This window comes from Histomonas meleagridis (genome assembly GCF_020186115.1).
Source record: "Histomonas meleagridis strain 2922-C6/04-10x chromosome Unknown contig_20, whole genome shotgun sequence".
Taxonomy (NCBI): Eukaryota; Parabasalia; order Tritrichomonadida; family Dientamoebidae; genus Histomonas; species Histomonas meleagridis.
Window position 1 is genome coordinate 2,404,929 of NW_027150805.1, and position 18,792 is coordinate 2,423,720.

Genomic DNA, 18,792 nt, shown 5'->3' on the forward strand with positions numbered 1-18,792 from the left:
TTTCCACTTTACCATTTTTACTTCCAGAAAACTTTAAAATACTTGAATATGAAACAATGCATGGTGCTTTATTACCAAGAGCTTTCTCAGTCATGAATTTTGCTGTGATATAAGCAGACGTTTGGAGATAAATTATAAGTTTTTTATAATGATCAATTAAATCTTCAAGCTTTTTATTTTTCATTTTGCTAAAAAATTGTAACCACATATGTGATTGAAGTGTCGAAACTATTTTTTGCATTTCTTTGAATTCGTTGTTTTCATTCATTGCAATTTATCAGGTGACTTAAAAAAATGCCCACATTAATTCAATTGAATATTCAGGGGATCCATAATTGTTAGGTTTATATAGTGTGTAATAGTTTAACGTCTTTAAACGTCCTCTAAACGTATTTAAAGAAAAAAAATCATAATTGTTATATTATTATAGATAAAATTAATTTTTAATTGAGAGTCAAGTTTACTTTCATGAAGTATTTCCTAACTCCTTTATTATATCAATGTATTTTATCTATAAATATTAAATTAATTATATCCATCTTTTGAATTCTTAAATGGCCACATATAGATTTTTGCCATTTTGAGCCTGACATATTTGTATGTATTTTATTGTGGATCATGTTATTCAAAAATTCACAACTTTATTGTCATTCAATTATTATGCCTAAACGACCGTTATTTTCATGTTCGTTTTGCCAAATTAAAGATTTCAATTTAGGCAGAAAATAAACGGCCATATGCAAAAGGTGTCAAAACATATATTCTTGTTCAAAAATATCCTTATAATTAAAGCATGAAAAAAGATTACTCAATACATGAATTACAGAATAACATCCTAAAGCTACAAGCACAAGTAAACTTTAGTGATCATTTTCAGAAAAAAAGGCTCTTATTCGAACCAAATTCATTTATCAAGCAATACAGTATCCTTCTAAAAAACCAATTAATTTCAGCATGTTGCACATCAAGTTATATTTGTGGTATGAATGACATTGATGATAAAGTTTCGTTTGTAAAATTATTTCAATTTTATTCGATATTTAAAGTAAACCCACAAAGTGTTGAACAATTTTCTTCCAATGTATTTTCGTATGCTCAAATGTTTCAGCAAACAATACAAAATATAATATTTAGAAATGAAATGGCAACTTTCACAAAATGTATTATGAATTATTTTGTAGAGGTTACACCGGATTTAATTCTATTTGCACATACTACATTCCCATCACTTTTTTGTTTTTTTACTCTTCCTGAAACATTTAATTTTGCTTTATCAGTTCTTAAAACAATGATAGTATACGATAGACCACAAGTTATCTGTCATTTTATAAGCTCATTCTATGAGTCATATCCAATGTTTTTAACTTCATTGTTTGAAAAATATGATGAACTTACATTTTCACTAGACCGAAAATTAACACCGATGATGGCATTTCATAACTTGATTCTTTCCATTCAATATGCATGTACTTTTTTAACCAAAGAACATTTCAGACTTGCACAAAATTGTTATTCAGATAAAGAACTTTTCTCACTTACATTTATTTATACACTTCTTATTCCACAAATGGAACTTCGTGGTTATGATCCCAAAATCATTGAAGCACTTCTTTATGTGTTTAACAACAAGGACACCCCATCATTCCATCGTCTTGTCAAAGTGTTTACTACGCCTCAAATCACCCGACCAATTACTCTTTCAATATATGGTGGTTTTCCTTTTATGAACTTTGCAATACCAGAAAATAAAAAATCAGGAGTACCATTTTATTCAAGTGCTTATGAAATCCTTTTATTAACCGAAATCATCTGTAAATATTTAAATGATGAGAGCCAACTTAAGCAAGTATATGAAGGAAGGAAAAAGCTCATTCAAAGAAACCTCATCAATAATATATACAATTGTCAACTTTATGGTACATCACTTCTCGATCCTAGCAATAAAATCAAACAGATGTATGAAAAAGGGTTTTTATTAGATATACCTAATGAATATAAAATCGATAATAATCAAGAATACGATCGATTTTTCATGAAGATATTAAAGCAAGCCAATCTTAAGCTTGCGAATCCATTCGAGCATTTTCGCAAATTATTTTTAAGCAAAGACTTATTCACGTTTAAAAACTCATTAATATTTGATGAGAAATTTCAAATATATTCATATAAACGAATCGCAAATGAATATATAACTAAACTTCGAAGATACGACGCATATTTTGCAATTCATGAATGCATTAAAGCAATTGAACAATTAATTAAATCATCCAAACAAATGTTAAATGAAATAATGCCTTATGCAACATTATCATATAAAGAAGAACTTAAAATCGAGAAAGAAAATGATTATTATGATGAATATGAAGAAGAAAATGAAGAAAATTTTGATAATAATAATAATAATAACAAAATGAATAATGCAATTAATTTTTGGGCTTTTTTGCTTGACAAGAATGAAAATGTTCCACAAAATGAAATTGTCGATGACTTTTCTCTATTATTAGTTAATAATCAAAACGATTGTCATTTCCTTAATGAAAACGAACTCCAAAAATTACACAAATATATGGAATATGTACTTCATTCGAATAAAAGAATTGCAATTGTGAAAATCCCAAAAATTATTAAAATGCTTGAAAATAGATTTAGTTATTTGGGAAGTATGAGCAGAATCGATTCGGCAATATATAACACATTGGTAAATATAACATTCGATTGCAAAAAGGAATTTGCGTCGTTGTTTTGCTTATACTTCAGAAATGCATTAGTTGCCGGAAATGGAAATCGGAGTATGAAAGCGCCGCATAACATTAGAAAAGAATGGAACCACTTGTACAGCTTAATCGGAATGTTTGTGCTGAATAATGATAAGAAGTTTGCACAGAGATTAAATGGATACTTTTTAAGGTTTAATGATAGCGACGAATGATATTAATGTTTGAAATTTTATTATGATATTAAATTATTTAATATATATTAATATTTTTTTTTTGTTAAAAGTTTTAATGTGAAATCTAATTTTGACTTTGAAGTGTTCCATATTGATGACTTTGATCTTGCTTATTCTTTTTTAATGATATGTATAGTCGAAGATAAATTTAATAATAAGGAAACTATTTTCACAGTCGACGTTGACTTGAAAGTTTAATCGTTTGCACACTGAATCAGAATACATATATATTGATATATCTTATCTTGTAATGTAAGTACTAAAAGTTATTTTTTTAATGTTAGTTCATATTCAATTAAAACAAACAAAATGTTTAATTATATGTTACTATTTTGATATATCTTGTAATGTAATTACTAAAAGTTATTTTTCTAATGTTAGTTCATATTCAATTATAACAAACAAAATGTTTAATTATATGTTACTATTTTTCATGTATCGTTCCTTAAGAACTTGCTGAACTTATCACTGAGTTCTCTATTTTTCCTAAACACGAACCTTCCCAGCAGCTTAAATACCCCGAGCCACCCGAGTCGTATTGCCTTAGGCACATTTATTGATCCATCGATACCGTTATCTACGTACTTAAAGTAATAGCAGAAGTACATTGCGAATTCATATTTGCAATTACTAATAATCGACAGAAATGCGTTAAACAGAATCAAATTCGATTCATTTGACTCTTTTTCATATGAAAATCTGTTCATAAGCATTGTAACTATTTTCGGAACAGTTATTATTACAATTCTTTTATTAGAGCTCAAAATGGACTTCATAATTGTTTGTAATTTTATTATTTCTTTCTCAGACAAATAATATATATTATCATCATTAACTAAGTAATAAACTAATTCATCATATATTTCATCATATAAAATTTGGTTTTTGTCTTCAATTATTTTCCAGAATTTAATTTCGCCATTAATCGTTACATTGTTTTTATCATCTTTTATGTCATTAACAACATACGGCATCATTTCGCTTAAGTTTTGTTTCGCCATATCTAATATTTGTTCGATGAATTGGATACATTCCGTTAAACATAATAATATTTCATATCTTCGGATTTTCGTTATATATTCATTCGCAAGTTTTTTTAGTGCGTAAATTTGGAATTCTTCACTCGCAATGATTGACGTAGTGTTTGAGTTCTTACTTTTAATACTAGCAATGATTTGATCCATAAAATCTAATGGATTAATCTTTTGCTTCGCTGCATTCCCAATTAATGTATGAAAGAATCGATCAAATTCTTGATTCGGAATTATTTTGAAATGTTCTTGGATATTAAATAAAAAGCCTCGTTCATAACGCTTCATCATGACGCTATTAGGCTTTAATAATGATTGCGAATAAAGACGACAATCATAAATTTTATAGAGAATTTTTTTGCGTGTAAATTCTTTAAACGTTTTCTTGATTTGCTCTCGATTCGAATCATTCGAAAATAACATTTCATACGTGAAAAGAATTTCATACGATGTGCCATAAAATGGTACCCATGTTAATAAAGCAGAACTTTTGGGTAAAGCTAAATTTAAATAGGGGAAACCGCCATACTTTGAGAGGATAATTGGTTGGGTAAAAGTGGGGTTCGTAAATATTTTGACAAGACGATGGAACGATGGAATATTTCGGTTATTCGATACAAAAGTTAACGTATCTATTAACGTCTTATCATAATTACGAATTTGAAGTTGTGGAATAAGAAGTGTATCGATGAACGTAAGTGAAAAAAGGTTTTCATTTGTAGTATAACAATTTTGCGCAAGTCTGAAATGTTCTTGTGTTAAAAATTTACATGCATGTTGAATGGAAAGAATTAAATTATGAAATGCTATCATTGGCGTTGGTTCTCTACCAAGTGAAAATGTAAGTTCATTAAGTTTTTCAAACAATGAAGTTAAAAACATTGGATATGACTCATAAAATGAGCTTATAAAATGACAGATAACTTGAGGATTGTTAATTACAACTAATGTTTTAAGAACTGATAAAGCAAAATTAAATGTTTCTGGAAGAGTATAAAAGCAAAAAAGTGATGGAAATGTTACATGCGCAAATAAAATTAAATCAGGTGTAACTTCTGTAAATTGAATCACAATAGATTTGATAAATTTATCCATTCGGCTACTAAAAACTATGCTTTGAAGAGACTGTTGGATTAATTGCGAATAAGAACAAATGCCCCACTGTGTAAATTGTTGAACTTCTTTTGAATTGAACTCAGAAATTGCTGTATATGGAATCTTTATACCTTCTTCACCAGAAAGAAAATTTGAAGTGATATAAGCCGCTGTTTGAATTTTTTTAATTAGATTATCGTAACAGGTCATTAAAGATTTTGTCTCATCTTGAGTTTTTAAAACATTCTTACTGTTCCGAAAATTCATTTGCGCTTGTAACATTGAAATAACATTCCGCATTTCTTGAATTCCATATTCCATTACGAGAAAAACTTCTTCTTGTTTTTAGCACCGAAAACCGTTAATCCGAAGCCGTTTAAAAAAAATGCCGATCAAAATCTGACAAATCAGACTTATGAAAGTTTTTTGAAACAAAAAAATATATTTTATAAATTTATTTAACAATAAAAAAAATATCTAAGCAATACATTGCAAAAATTGCTTTTTCAAAATTTCGTCAGAAATGTTAATCACGAATTTAATTTGTTCAATTTCAGCTACATTTTGTTCCTTATCAGCAACAATTGGATCGCATTTAACACTTTTAACTTGATCGTGTAGACAAGCTTCGACGTATTTAAGATATTCGTCATAAGTGTAATCGGACAAATTAGTAATATCATTCAGTTCATTAATAAGATCAACAAACAAATCCGAATCTTCTTGTGAAATACGCCACGGGCGTTTTATATTCGGCGGAACGTCAACAATATCAGTGAAAAGAGCTCCAGTTTCTTTCTCTCTTTTAATCTTTTCGAACTTTTGCTCAGTGAAAAATGATTTTACATATGTAATGAATTCGGACTCATTACGCTGAACGGGCCTTGATGCGAAGGAAAGCGTTTTCGTGATTGGAGCAGGCGCTGGGCGCTGCTGCTGCTTTGTGCCACCGACAAGTGAAGGCTTAGGCGCAGTATTGTTGTTTTGCTTTGGTGCAGAATTTGTATTATTATTTGATAAAGAATTCGAATTCTTTTGTCCTAATGAAGAATTATTTTGTTTAGCTGAAGTTTTATCTGTTGCATTTATTGGCGATGTTAAAGTGTTCATTTCAATGTCGTTATTTTTCTTTGATGAAGATGTTTTCGTTTCGCTGTTATCTGACTCTGACTCTGAAATAGATATAAATTCGTCTGGAATTTCGATGTCCAAATCTTTATGAATATCATCTTTTGAATTATCAGACAATGAAGTATCAATTTCCACTTCTATATCAGATGGCAATTTGGTTTCGATTACATCTGATCCAGAAATAGAAGAAGAAGTATTATTATCAACAATAACATCATCCACTTGTGATATATTAACTTCAAAATTATTGACTATTCCACTTGTTGGAAATGATAATGATTCCATATCAAATCCTACGTCCATTGATGACTTATTAATTGATGGAATTACTTCGTTACTATTTTCAACTGTTCCTGAAATTAGATCAATTGAATCGGGTAATGTCGCAATATAATTTGTCGAAGGCTTATTCGAGATTGTATTATTTTTGTTGAGTTTGTCATTAGTCGATGATAAGTCATCAACAATTTCCGTTGATAATGTTAATTTGCTTTTGTCATAAGTGTCGTCATCGGATTCAGTTGAAGAAGCGAAATCATCAACAATTTCGATGCCTGAAAAAATCGAATCATTGTTTCTGTTTGCTTTTGTTGGCGTATCGAAATGATTAATTATTTTTTCATTCGAATTGTTATTATCTTCTGTAGGTGAATTGAAATCGTCAATTATTTCACCATCTGATTTACTATTGCTATTATTTTTATCTTTGTCTGATTTAGATGGTGAATTGAAATCATCAATTACATTTTCATTAGTTTTATTATCAATTTTATCTGATTCTGTTGGTGAATTGAAATCGTCAATTATGTCAATATCCGAAATGTCGTTTTCTTTGCTTTTCTCTTTATCTGATTCTGTTGGTGAATTAAAATCGTCAATAATTTCTATGTTTGATTTTCTATTATCATCGCTTGATTTCGATAATGAATTTAAATCATCAATCACATTTTCATTTGTTTTATTATTATTATTACTTTTATCTGGTTCTGCAGGTGAATCAAAATCGCTAATTAATTCTACGTCAATAGGAGAATTGAAATCATCAGTTGATTTTAAGTCTGATTTACTATCATTGTTGTTAATATCTTTTTCTGGTTCTGACGGTGAATTGAAATCGTCAAATATTTCTATGTCTGATTTACTATTACTATTATTTTTATCTTTGTCTGACTTTGATGGCGAATTGAAATCATCAATCAGTTTTATATCTGATTTACTATTATCGTTGTCAATATCTTTTTCTGGATCTGACGGTGAGTTGAAATCGTCGATTATTTCAACATCAGATATAGTATTTTCTTTGCTTTTCTCTTTTTCTGATTCTTCTGGTGAATTGAAATCATCGAACATTTCTATGTCTTTACTATTATTGTTATTATTGTCTTTGTTTGACTTTGTTGACGGCGAATTGAAGTCATCAATCTGTTTTATATCTGATTTACTATTATTATTGTTAATATCTTTTTCTGGTTCTGACGGAGAATTGAAATCACTAATTATTTCCATGTATAATTTATTGCCATTACTGTTTATGTCTTTTTCTGGTTCTGACGGAGAATTGAAATCGTCAATTATATCAACATCAGAAATACTATTTTCTTTATTTTTATCATCAGATTTCACATGGGAATTGATATCATCAATTACATTTTCATTAGATATATTATTATCTTTCGACTTATCTGATTCTATTGGTGAATTTATTTTATCATTTATTTCTTTGTCTGAAATAATTTTATCTTTATATTTATCATCAGATTCTGTTAAAGATATGAAATCTTCAATTGGATCTTTATCTAATATAAATTTGTTTTGATTTTTATTGCTTAGCAGTATTGTAGAATTGAAATAGTTTGATAATGATTTATTTGGAGATGCTTTTTGTGGAGGTGAATCATTTCCATTATATAATTCAATTTCATTTTTATTGATTTCTTCATCTGATGAAAATTTATTAATAATTTCTTTGTTATAATTTTCGTGTTCTGATACTGATGCAAAATCATCTGAAAGTTCTGTTTTTGTTTTTTTCTGATTTTCAATAATTGACTTTGTCAACGAAACAGATTCATTAATAATTCCATTGCTTTTATCTTCAGAGGAAGTAAAATTGTCCAAAATTTCATTGTTTGGTATATTCGCATCTTTAATTTCATTTTCAGATTTAGTTAAATTAGTAAAATCATTTGAATGCGATGATTTGTTTTCTTTATCTTTTGCATTTGTCTGTAATGAATTTGTATTAATGTATTTGTTGTTGTTATTTGTTGTTGGTTTCAATAAATTTTCATTTTTAGATTCAGGTAATTTCTTTTTATTATTTGTAATATTTTCCTTATTCGAATTTGGTTTCGCTAAATAAATAAAATCTTTAACTTTGTTACTAATTATTTTTTGAGATGAAGAAGAAATATTTTCTTTCTCTTCATATTTATTAATATCGGAATCAGTCGGTGTGTTACTTTCTTCCAGAAATTGGAAATCATTTTGAATTCCAATGTTTGACAATTTATCTCTACTTGATGATAAATGTTTTTTATTTATTTCTTCTTTGTTTATCTTATTATTTGTTTTTATATTTTTATTATTTGATAAAATTTTTTCATTTTTCTTTGTGACATTATTTTTACTATTTGTTAAGTTGTTTTTAGCGACTTTTGTTTTTTCAAAAATATTATTTTTATTATTTGATAAAACTTTTTTATTTTCGCTTCCTGCGTCAGAAAGCGTTTGTTCAAACGTAATTTCATTGCTGATGTTTAACTTAAGTGGAATTTCTTCTTTAAATTTAAATTCATATGGTTTCTTTGGTTCCGATGGTTGACTTATATCTTCTACGTCTTCTTCTGATGAAAAGTCAAAAATGCATTCGCTCCTTGAAATTGTTCCATTAATAATTTTTTCAAATGAACTTTGATCACTTTCATCAATTTTATACTGTGGCTTTTCTTTGTTTGTTTTTGATGCGTTTCTTTGTTTATTTGACAAATTCGAAGTGGTCGAAAATAAATCATCAATGATACTATCAGAAATTAAAATCGATGGAGGCTTATTGGATATTGAAGAAAAATCAGAAGCTTCACTTATATCAGTGTCGGTAGAATTTGTTTTTGATGAATTCATCTTTGTTGGAATAATTTGAGGATGATTTACTGGATGATCTGCGAAATTTGAAGTCATTTGTCTGAGATGCCTTAACTGGATAATTTGCATTTGGTGCGTTTTTCTTAACCATCGAAAAAAGTAACGTTTTAATTGATTTGATTGAACTTGTTTGTTCTTTAAAAATAAATCAAATTCTCTCCCAAGACGATTGGTGCTTCTATGTGAAGAGCTTGTTTTTGCTTTTGTTTTCGTTTTTTTCTTTGGTGGCAAATGTTGATTAGTTTTTTGTACTTTACTTGCTGGTTTTTTCTTCGTTTTGCTTGTTTGTTTTTTGGGTGTTCTTTCTATTTTTTCTGTTCCAGATTTGAGAAGTTTTAATGCAGATTTCCAGTGTATGTTGTTCATTTTTCTTCCGTTTATTTTCTATTTGAAAGGTTTATTTTAATTATGTGAGTTTTTTTAACGGCCAATCGCACAAAATTTTATCGAAATGGAGAAAAAGTCGAAACGCATTCAAAATTCTGTATGGAAACAAGTTTGCAAATCATCAACTGATTAAAAAACCAACAAAACAATCAATTTCACGCATTATATTTAGCAACCATCATATGTTGCATCAAAAAATATTATAATTTTAATGCTTATGCTTTGAGTCTTCACTTTTTTTAAGCAAGCGTTTCCTCTGATTCTTGTACAACATTAATTTAATTCTAATATTTATCACAAGCATTCATTTGCTTTTCGGTAATTTAAAAACAGATAATTAATAATTTATAATTTCCTTTTAATCAAACATTTATTTACGTGGTATATTTCTTTGTGTTGCGAATCCAGCGATTCGTTGTCCATTCCTTTGTGGATATACCATTTGCGGACGCGACTTCTTTGGCGACATTGTATGCAGCGACGCGGGCCCTCTAAAGTTTGACAGCCTGCTTGTTGTACCTGCTGTGGGCGAATGCGATCTATTTGCAGCAGCAGCAGCCTCAACTTTTTGCATTTCGTTTCTTAATTGATTCACGTCCACTAAATCATTGTTATCACCATTATGCTTTGTGATAATTGACGAATTCATTTGCTGGAAAGCACTAAACGACGGAATCTTCACCGAATTCTGTTCAATTGTTTCACTTTTCGGCGACAACAAATTATTCGAAGAATTTAACAACAAATTACTACTTGACGACGTTGTCAAAATCGTATCACTCGCCGGCGGATTTATGTTAAATATTGGCGGCGGCGATAACATACTTTTACTCCGTGGTGAATAAGGATAATCAGGAGGCGAGCCGTAATCCATTTGTAGTGGCGAAGGCGTCGAAACATTACTTTGTGGTGATGAAACAGGAGAAATAATATTATGTGGAGGAGAAGAAACGTTTTGTGGTGTTGGCGATGATGATAATATGTCATTAACATGTTCATCACTATGTTGTGATGGTGGCGAAGGTATAATCCTTCGAACGTTAGGTAAAATTTTAGATTCACTTAAGTGAATATTTCGCTTTAAGTTAACTTTAGGAGTTTTAGTTGATTCGGTATTAATTTTTGAATCACTATTAAGTCGAGTGAACTTTCGTCGCGTTTCACTGTTTAAATCTTCTTGTGATAAACTCGTTCTTCTTCTGTTTCGTGATTCCATTCCAACTCTCGTTACATCTGCGAGTGTTAATTGGATAGGAATCGAAGAAGTGTTATTTGTATGAATTTTCGGTGGCTTGTTTATGTTTAAATTCTTGTTCGATTTAGTTGGAGGTAAAGGAGGACGACTTCTCCGTAATGCCATTGTACGCGGAAGGTTTTCTTCTTGTGATTTCTTAGGGATTTCATTCTTAACGTTATGGAACAATTGTTCCCTATTAAATTTCTCAGGCAAAATTAAAGTATTACTTCGATGAGCACCAATAATTCTTTCTATTTGAGAAGAAGTTAAAGTCTCATCAGAATCATTTTCATCATTATTATTATTACTTTTGTTAAATAATACCTCAAACTCAATTAAAGCACTTTGAGTAGATATTGGTTTTTCGATAGTAATTTCATTAGATATTTTCCAAATGTTATTATTATTATCTAAATCATTATCCACAGTTATTAATGATAATGAAGGCCTTCGATATATTTGTTGATTTTTCATATCTTGTGAGAAAGATCTTCTATGCGAAGAATATTTCTTAGCCTTATTATTAATTTTATCTCTTTTATTTATTGGTAAATATGTTGTTCTATGAGCAATTATAGTATGACAACAATTCATATTTAATGTGTTATTCCATAACTCTTGTTTAAACATATTATTTATTGGGAATTTAGGTCCATCTGTTTGTTCAATTTCTTTTATCCAACTTGAAGATATTTTTATTGTATATAAAGTACTTAAAGGTAATTTACTTTTAAACTCTATACCACCATAAATAATTATATCCCAATTCTCTAATATAGCACCACAAGCATAACGTAAAGACTCTGGAAAATTTCCAGTGTCTTCAACTTTTTTAACACTCAAACCAAAAAGATCTATCGCGAAAGAATTACATAAAGAATTATTTGAAACGCCTCCAATTACAAGCATTTCTTTTCCTAATATTAATGATATATGTGCTTTTCTCGGACTAATAGTATTTAATATTTGTTCTTTTTTCCATTCATTAGTCGAGAAATTAAATGACCATAAATCATTTAATAAACCACGATGACCTTTACCACCGAATATATACATTTTATCTCTAAATATTACTGCTGAATGACTTACTCTTGGCTCAGGAAATGCACCTGAAGTTTTTAATTGTTCCAAAGTTTCTTTCGTTGGATCTAATATCCAAATTTCGGAATTTAATCCTTTCGATTTAGATTTACCTCCATAAATATATAACTTATTATTATATGCAACACATGTATGTCCATATCGATAAAATTGGATTCTTATACAAAATTGTTGCCATTTTTGTGTGATCATATCAAAGCGCATTATTTCAGGCACTTCTTTAGTTCCGATAAATCCTCCAATTACATAAAAAGAATCATTTAAATATGTAAATGTACTTCTTCGGCGTCCAATTATTCCACTTTCAATTGTGGTCATCTCTGATAATGGATAATTACGTAAATACTTTTGATGATATGAAGAGAAATCAGAACATACTAAACGTTGTGATGATGAAACACCACCTAAAAATATTATTGTTCTATTATTAGAGATACAATTATGTTGACATATCGATGGAAGTGAATCAGAAATGGAATTTAATGACCATAACATCATTCGTGGTTTCATACTTTGTTTGTATGAGATTTCATCAAGTAATCGTTGTAAGTTATCGGAAAATTGCGTTTTTTCTTCAAGCTTAGAAAATGTTACATATAATTCTCGTCGTTCTGTTTTTCCTTTAGAATCACGAATATATGGTATTAAAATAGATCGAAATTCGCCAATAATTGGTAAGTAATGAAATATCGAAATTGCTTTATAAAATAATAATTTGGCTGTTTTGCCTCGATCTATATATATAAAAACTATGTCATTACATAAACATAATTGTGCTTGTGGAATTTTCTTAAGTGATTGTAATGAAACTTCTACAAGCATGACAATTCGTCGTTGTGGATCTACAAATTTAACATCATATTTCCGAAGTTTATCTTCGATCTTTTTGAGAACGGTTAACTGTTTTGCTCTTTCGGTTAAAACATCGGCGTCTTTGTTGATTTTGTCAATGACTTCGGTGGCTAATGGTAACATTTGGGCATCAAGATGATAATGTGGAGTGATCTTTATTAATTCTCTTAAAAATAATAAATATCGTGGAAGACGTTGAATGGGCGTTATAAGATACGACATTAAATCTCGCCCATCATTCATTTGTTGAAGTTCGGAAAGTGTTGAGGCAAAGGCTCTGTTGACTTTTTTAAGACAAATAAGTTCATTTATGGATGGATATAACGAAATATAATTGACTGAGGATCGAAGCTTATCTTCATATTCTAGAAATAAACATCCAACATTGGCAGCATAATTGTTACGTTCAGCTTCACTTAATGCAGTATAAAACTCATAATGTGATTTTTGGATTTCTGGAAAATCATGGAAAATAAGTTCCCGTTCTGAGTCACTAAGAATGCCTTTGGCTTTAAATTGTGGGTTCCAGACATCGATAAGATATTTCAAATCATCAAGAAATTGTTGTTCTGTTTGCTTGATTTCATGAAGTAAATTGGCTCTTCGTTGAAATTTGCGTATGGCGGATTCTGCAAATTCGATTTTAACTGATATTTCTACTGGATTTTCAAAATTTATATATGGACCAATAATTGTATTTTTAGATATAATTTCATTGTCTATAATGAGATACTTAACAGTTGTCTCGCACTCAAAAGTATTTTGAATTTTATTACAGATCTCTTCTGCTGTTATTGTATTTAAAACAACAACATTTAAATTAATTGGAAATTTTGGAATGTTGAGCGCCGTATTATGTTTAACAGTAAGATATAAATTAATTGAATCTTTCGGTATTGCTAAAGATTGATATAAATAATAATCTGGACGTGAGAATTTTGATTGATGTTGTGTTTGTAAAAGCATGGGATATGATTTAAGTGGGTTTTCTTTCATTGATAGTGTGTGCATAAAATAAGGTGTGCAAATCCAGATTGGTAAAGAATCATCCAAAATTTTTTTGTCAATTAATTTCTGTATAGTTAGCCCTTTGTACTTTGATTCTTCAAGGTATTTATTTGGCAAGCCATCATAACAAACACAAAAATATCTGGGCGCCATCCCTCGTCAAATGGAATGCCGATATCGAGCCGTTAATCCCAAAATTCCACACGCACTTTTTGAATGCGACGATATTCAGATGACGGTTACTCCTTTGTTCGGAAGGAACATTATTATCAGTGATAATCATGAATCAAACCCAAAATCAGGCCAAATTACTTAGAGCCCCATGTCGCATAAAGTTATAATTTTTTAATTAGATTGAGAATTGGATATTTTTTTCTTATATATTTGGATACATTAGTTATCGATATATTCTATGACATAAAATGTATTTTATATCATAATTCAGAGTATAATGATTTGCTTAATTTAATCCAAAAATAACATCTGGTTGGATTTTTAAGAATAAAATATGCAACGAATAAATTAAAAAAAGCCACCGGCGGGACTCGAACCCGCAACCCCAAGATTAAGAGTCTTATGCTCTAGCCGATTGAGCTACGATGGCAGCTGTGAAATAAATATATAATTAAATGATATGTATATTTGATCCTGACATTAACGGTACGTTAGTGCTACGATTTATAAATGATTCAATATTCTCTTGATCTTGCATCGGCATTAATCTCAAAATCACAGTTTAACAATATAATAAAAGATTTCCTTAAAAGTATTCCGAACGATGCTAATGACAAGCATGATACTTTTTTAGATTCTAAACCTTTTTATGACGATTTCCACGGAATTGAACAACAAATCGAAGAAGATGAATATATTAATCAAGCAATTCAAAATATAAATACACTTTGTGAAGACAACTCATATTTATACTCATCTATTTCAAATTATTATCCGTCACCTACAAAACAACAAAAATCACCTACAAAAGCAAAGGACACTCATACTTTAAAGGAACAACTTGCAAAAGAGCAACAAAGGAAAAAAGAACTTTTTCGATATCAAAAGCAATTACGGCAAAATCCAATTAGCAAATCCACTCTTAAAACATATGAGCAGCAACACCTCAAGTTTATATCCCAACAACCTAAACTTCATAACAATTACAATGAACCTCAAACACCACAGCAGATATCTCCCGAAGCAAAACGTAAAAATTACATAGAATTTGGCAAAAAGGCGACTGCAATGAACAAAGAAAATGCAATTCGGATTAAGAACACCATAAAACCACTTAATCCTGTCGTTACAACTCCAGTTAAGAAATCGATACCTTTTGCAACTGACTTAAACTTGTTTGAGCAAAAAATAAGCAATGAAATAAATGAAATTGAAGAATTAGATAAATATATATCGGAACAACAATACGAGGAAATTAATGTTTCATCAATAATTAAAAGAATTATAAAGAGTGGAGATGACGAAGACAACAAAGAAAATGAAGAAACTGATTATCATAAACAATTTATGCAACTCTTCCAAAGAATAGAAAGAATCGAAGAAGAGGTTAAAGAGCTCGAAACAAAAGCAGAACATTTGGCAAAATAATTTTGTAAAATTTTGCCATTTTATTTAAATTATAATTTGTTTGTTGCTCACATTCAGCTTGGATTTGACCCGTCAAAATATTTACGTTGCAAAAAAAAAAAAAAGTTTGTCAATTTCTAAATAACCTTTCATTTTTAAGAGAAAAATTAGGGTTTAAGTCAATCTATTCAAAAATTCACAAATTCATTTGTCATTTGTCACAATACCATATGGGAAGACATAAGAAAGGTTATGTTTCAAAAAGAAAAATCATAAAATTTTTGTTGCCTGGCCACGAACAACTAGTAACAGTTCCTATTACTAAGCCAATGAACAAAAAACCAAAACAAAATAACAATGATGAAATTCCATCAAACCAACAACAAAATCTTAATCAAACGCAACATGTCCAAAATGCTTCTTTACAAGGCCATGAAGACACTTCTTCATTTTCGAATAGTGTTACTGCTAATTTTGAATATGATTTTGAACTCTTTGGCAGCCCGTATTCTTCCAATGTGATTCCTGATTTTATGGACGCTGACTTAGCTCTTGCATTAGAGTTGTTTTTGGATAACAACTGCTTGGGACCAAATAGCACAGCAAATTCATCTCACGTTGATAATGAAGATGAAGATGAAGAATGTTAAATGTTATAAAGTCTTTAGTCAAAATTGAATTTTGAGCACCTGATTCTCATCGAAATCAAATTACCTTGTTGCGATGATTATTTTGTTTCAAATATTCTCAAGAGCATCATGCTCAAATAGATACAAAAAAGCAAAATTATTCTGTGAGAAGAAAAAAAAAACATTTTTATGATCTAAATCAAATTAAAGATGAAAGAAAAATCAACATATAGATGTCATTTAAGTGCCCCTTTTGTCGTCTTTCTTATACATTAAATAGAATTGCTATCCACGTTACGAGGGAAGTGAATTGATTTGACTTGTCCCCATTTAAAAAACGTCCATCAATTCAAAAAATTAAATATTATTCTATGAAATGTGTCTATCGTTCATTTATGGCTGGGTGGTTTACGGTTTTTAACCTCACCCACAGGAATTGGAATTTGGAATTTCGATTCTATTGAAAAAAAAAATAAATAAAATAATAATTTTTATATTTTAACACTGATGGACATTTTATATTTTTTCATGATGGTTCAAATGCTATATAGTTTGAGAAGTTTTGTTTTTGAGAAGAGTTGGCCAAATTGTCAAGTTTTCATACCTGTTTTTGTTTGTGTTTTCAACTATTGCTTTTGGTATATTATCGCTTTTTCCAATATTTGTAACCAATGGCAATAATTGAGCATTGATAACATTATCTTCTTTTTCTCCATGCCATGGAGATATTATGATCTGATTTAGTGGCTGAAGGATTCCTGAGCTAGGACTATCATCAACCAATATTGTCTTTTCAATTGGTAATGAAAGAGTATTTAAGTCTTTAACAGCAAAACCTTTAATATTTTTGATAGATTTCTTATAGTACCTATTTCCTTCAGGGATAAAAGGGGCAATTTTTCCAATAATTGAATCAGCATATTCTTTATCAGCAGCTGTAAAAATAATAATATTGTAAATGGCTGAAGCACGTTCGAGAAATTCAGACAATCCAGGTCTCTTGTGGAGGTAAAATTTTTGTTTTCCTGCATAAATTGGTTCAGATGGAAAGAGTGTTTTCAATCTTGTTATGTAAACGAGTGTCTCATCCAAGTCAAGTACTAAATTCGGTCTATTTCCTTGAAGATCTTGTTTTTCATCTGTGCAACCTTCGTAATGCTTCTCTTCCATTGTTAAATTTTTGAAAGGCGAGATCGGTTTTACAGGAAATTGATTCAAAAATCCAGAAAAGAGATTTTCAAAAATTTTTTATGTTCAATTTTGAATGCGTTTATCAGTATCAAATTTCAGAACGGCAAAACGGTTATTCCGCCCAATAAAAAAGTTCTCGACCATGCTGATCAGATTCTAATTCTTAACAATTCATTTTGGAATATTTCCATCCCCAAGGACGTCACCAACTACCGCTGATCCACTTGGCATTCTAACAACCATATCTCTGTAATATTCAGGATGCTCATCTTTATTTGCAAGATGATCTTGAAATTGTGATCTAAATGTTGTCGAATACTTCTCAGTAAGCGGATGATGATCAAATGGACAGGAATAACACGCTTTGTGTTGGTCTGTAGCTTTGAAGGTTTCGTCGGTTTTTTGCGGTTTGACAAATGCGGTTTGATTCGTTGTTTCCCAAAAACTTTCAGCGGGCCTTTTCGGGCCGCGCGACACTGTTGGGATAGGGTCAGTCCACTTTGGGTGGACAAACCTTTTCCCATTTACTTTTTTGATAGTTGTGAAATTATTCCGATATGCTGTAGCGTTGATTGATTCATCTAATGACCGACACATTTCTCGAAAAGCACGTGTCCAAGCAGGATCAACATCCGCATACTTCTTAGCTCGTTGACTTGCTGCTTTATTTAATGTGTCCTTGGAATAAACAAGAATTTTGTTATCTGTATTGGTGAGATCACCAAATTTGTTCTTAGTTCGATCAAATTCTTTGGAACATAAGTCTGTCCGATAAGATGTGTTCATCATTCGTTCTGACCATTTTGCCATATATTCTTCTGATCGTTCTGTTGCATTAATTTGAGAACGATCATTGGCTCGGGTTCTTGTTGGAATTGCACGTGCAGCTGCCATTTGTTCTGAGTCAAATGCGCCATATGTCAAGTTTGATAAAGTTGGTCTTTTGAGGTAATCTTCAACAGTTTTTTCTTTCTTTACTAGTTTCTCTTCAATTGGAAAACTTTTCCATTCAGGAATAGTGTATCGTGAAGATAATAATCTTGTTGGAGTTTTTGTTCGACTTGTTGGTAAGTCTGATCCAGATGAATCTTTTGATAAACGAGTAAATACATAATCAAAACGCTGAAGTTGTTCTGGTTGAAATGCCTTTATCCAACGGTATACTGCAGGTAATATTTCTTTTTTAAAAACAGCATCACAAACATTTTTAAAAGGAACTTGAATCATCTTCTGCACTTAACGTATAAACTGCCGTTGGCGGTTTTTCATCATTTCCCAAACACTTCAGTTTTTGAATATAAATCCGATGATTTTTCATTCATTCGATTCTATCGTTGGAGAACCTTCTGCTACCACTTTATCAACAAAACTTACTAAATTCTCACATTAAAATCCAGTTTCATTATTTTTTTTTTTAAATTTACAAAAACCTTATTTGAAAAATCAGGAAATCAT

The 18,792-nt window shown here is 30.0% G+C and overlaps 6 protein-coding genes across 6 annotated transcripts; 2 read left to right on the forward strand and 4 right to left on the reverse strand.

Moving 5' to 3' along the window:
- Nucleotides 1–5,553: 5,553 nt before the first annotated feature.
- On the reverse strand, nucleotides 5,554–7,557 carry GO595_003268 (uncharacterized protein; the record flags this gene model as incomplete). Its single annotated transcript, XM_067916270.1, has 1 exon — nucleotides 5,554–7,557. The coding sequence occupies one exon, from the start codon at nucleotides 7,555–7,557 to the stop codon at nucleotides 5,554–5,556; it is 2,004 nt and encodes a 667-aa protein (XP_067777069.1).
- A 2,551-nt stretch (nucleotides 7,558–10,108) lies between these two features.
- On the reverse strand, nucleotides 10,109–13,939 carry GO595_003269 (Kelch motif family protein; the record flags this gene model as incomplete). Its single annotated transcript, XM_067916271.1, has 2 exons — nucleotides 10,109–11,201; nucleotides 12,423–13,939. The coding sequence occupies 2 exons, from the start codon at nucleotides 13,937–13,939 to the stop codon at nucleotides 10,109–10,111; spliced, it is 2,610 nt and encodes an 869-aa protein (XP_067777070.1).
- A 681-nt stretch (nucleotides 13,940–14,620) lies between these two features.
- GO595_003270 (uncharacterized protein) lies at nucleotides 14,621–15,538 on the forward strand (the record flags this gene model as incomplete). Its single annotated transcript, XM_067916272.1, has 1 exon — nucleotides 14,621–15,538. One exon carries the CDS (start codon nucleotides 14,621–14,623, stop codon nucleotides 15,536–15,538), a length of 918 nt encoding a protein of 305 aa, XP_067777071.1.
- Nucleotides 15,539–15,846: 308 nt separating this feature from the next.
- On the forward strand, nucleotides 15,847–16,167 carry GO595_003271 (uncharacterized protein; the record flags this gene model as incomplete). Its single annotated transcript, XM_067916273.1, has 1 exon — nucleotides 15,847–16,167. The coding sequence occupies one exon, from the start codon at nucleotides 15,847–15,849 to the stop codon at nucleotides 16,165–16,167; it is 321 nt and encodes a 106-aa protein (XP_067777072.1).
- A 522-nt stretch (nucleotides 16,168–16,689) lies between these two features.
- On the reverse strand, nucleotides 16,690–17,316 carry GO595_003272 (NLI interacting factor-like phosphatase family protein; the record flags this gene model as incomplete). Its single annotated transcript, XM_067916274.1, has 1 exon — nucleotides 16,690–17,316. One exon carries the CDS (start codon nucleotides 17,314–17,316, stop codon nucleotides 16,690–16,692), a length of 627 nt encoding a protein of 208 aa, XP_067777073.1.
- Nucleotides 17,317–17,508: 192 nt separating this feature from the next.
- Nucleotides 17,509–18,564, reverse strand: GO595_003273 (uncharacterized protein; the record flags this gene model as incomplete). The annotated part of the gene is made up of 1 exon (XM_067916275.1): nucleotides 17,509–18,564. One exon carries the CDS (start codon nucleotides 18,562–18,564, stop codon nucleotides 17,509–17,511), a length of 1,056 nt encoding a protein of 351 aa, XP_067777074.1.
- Nucleotides 18,565–18,792: the final 228 nt, after the last annotated feature.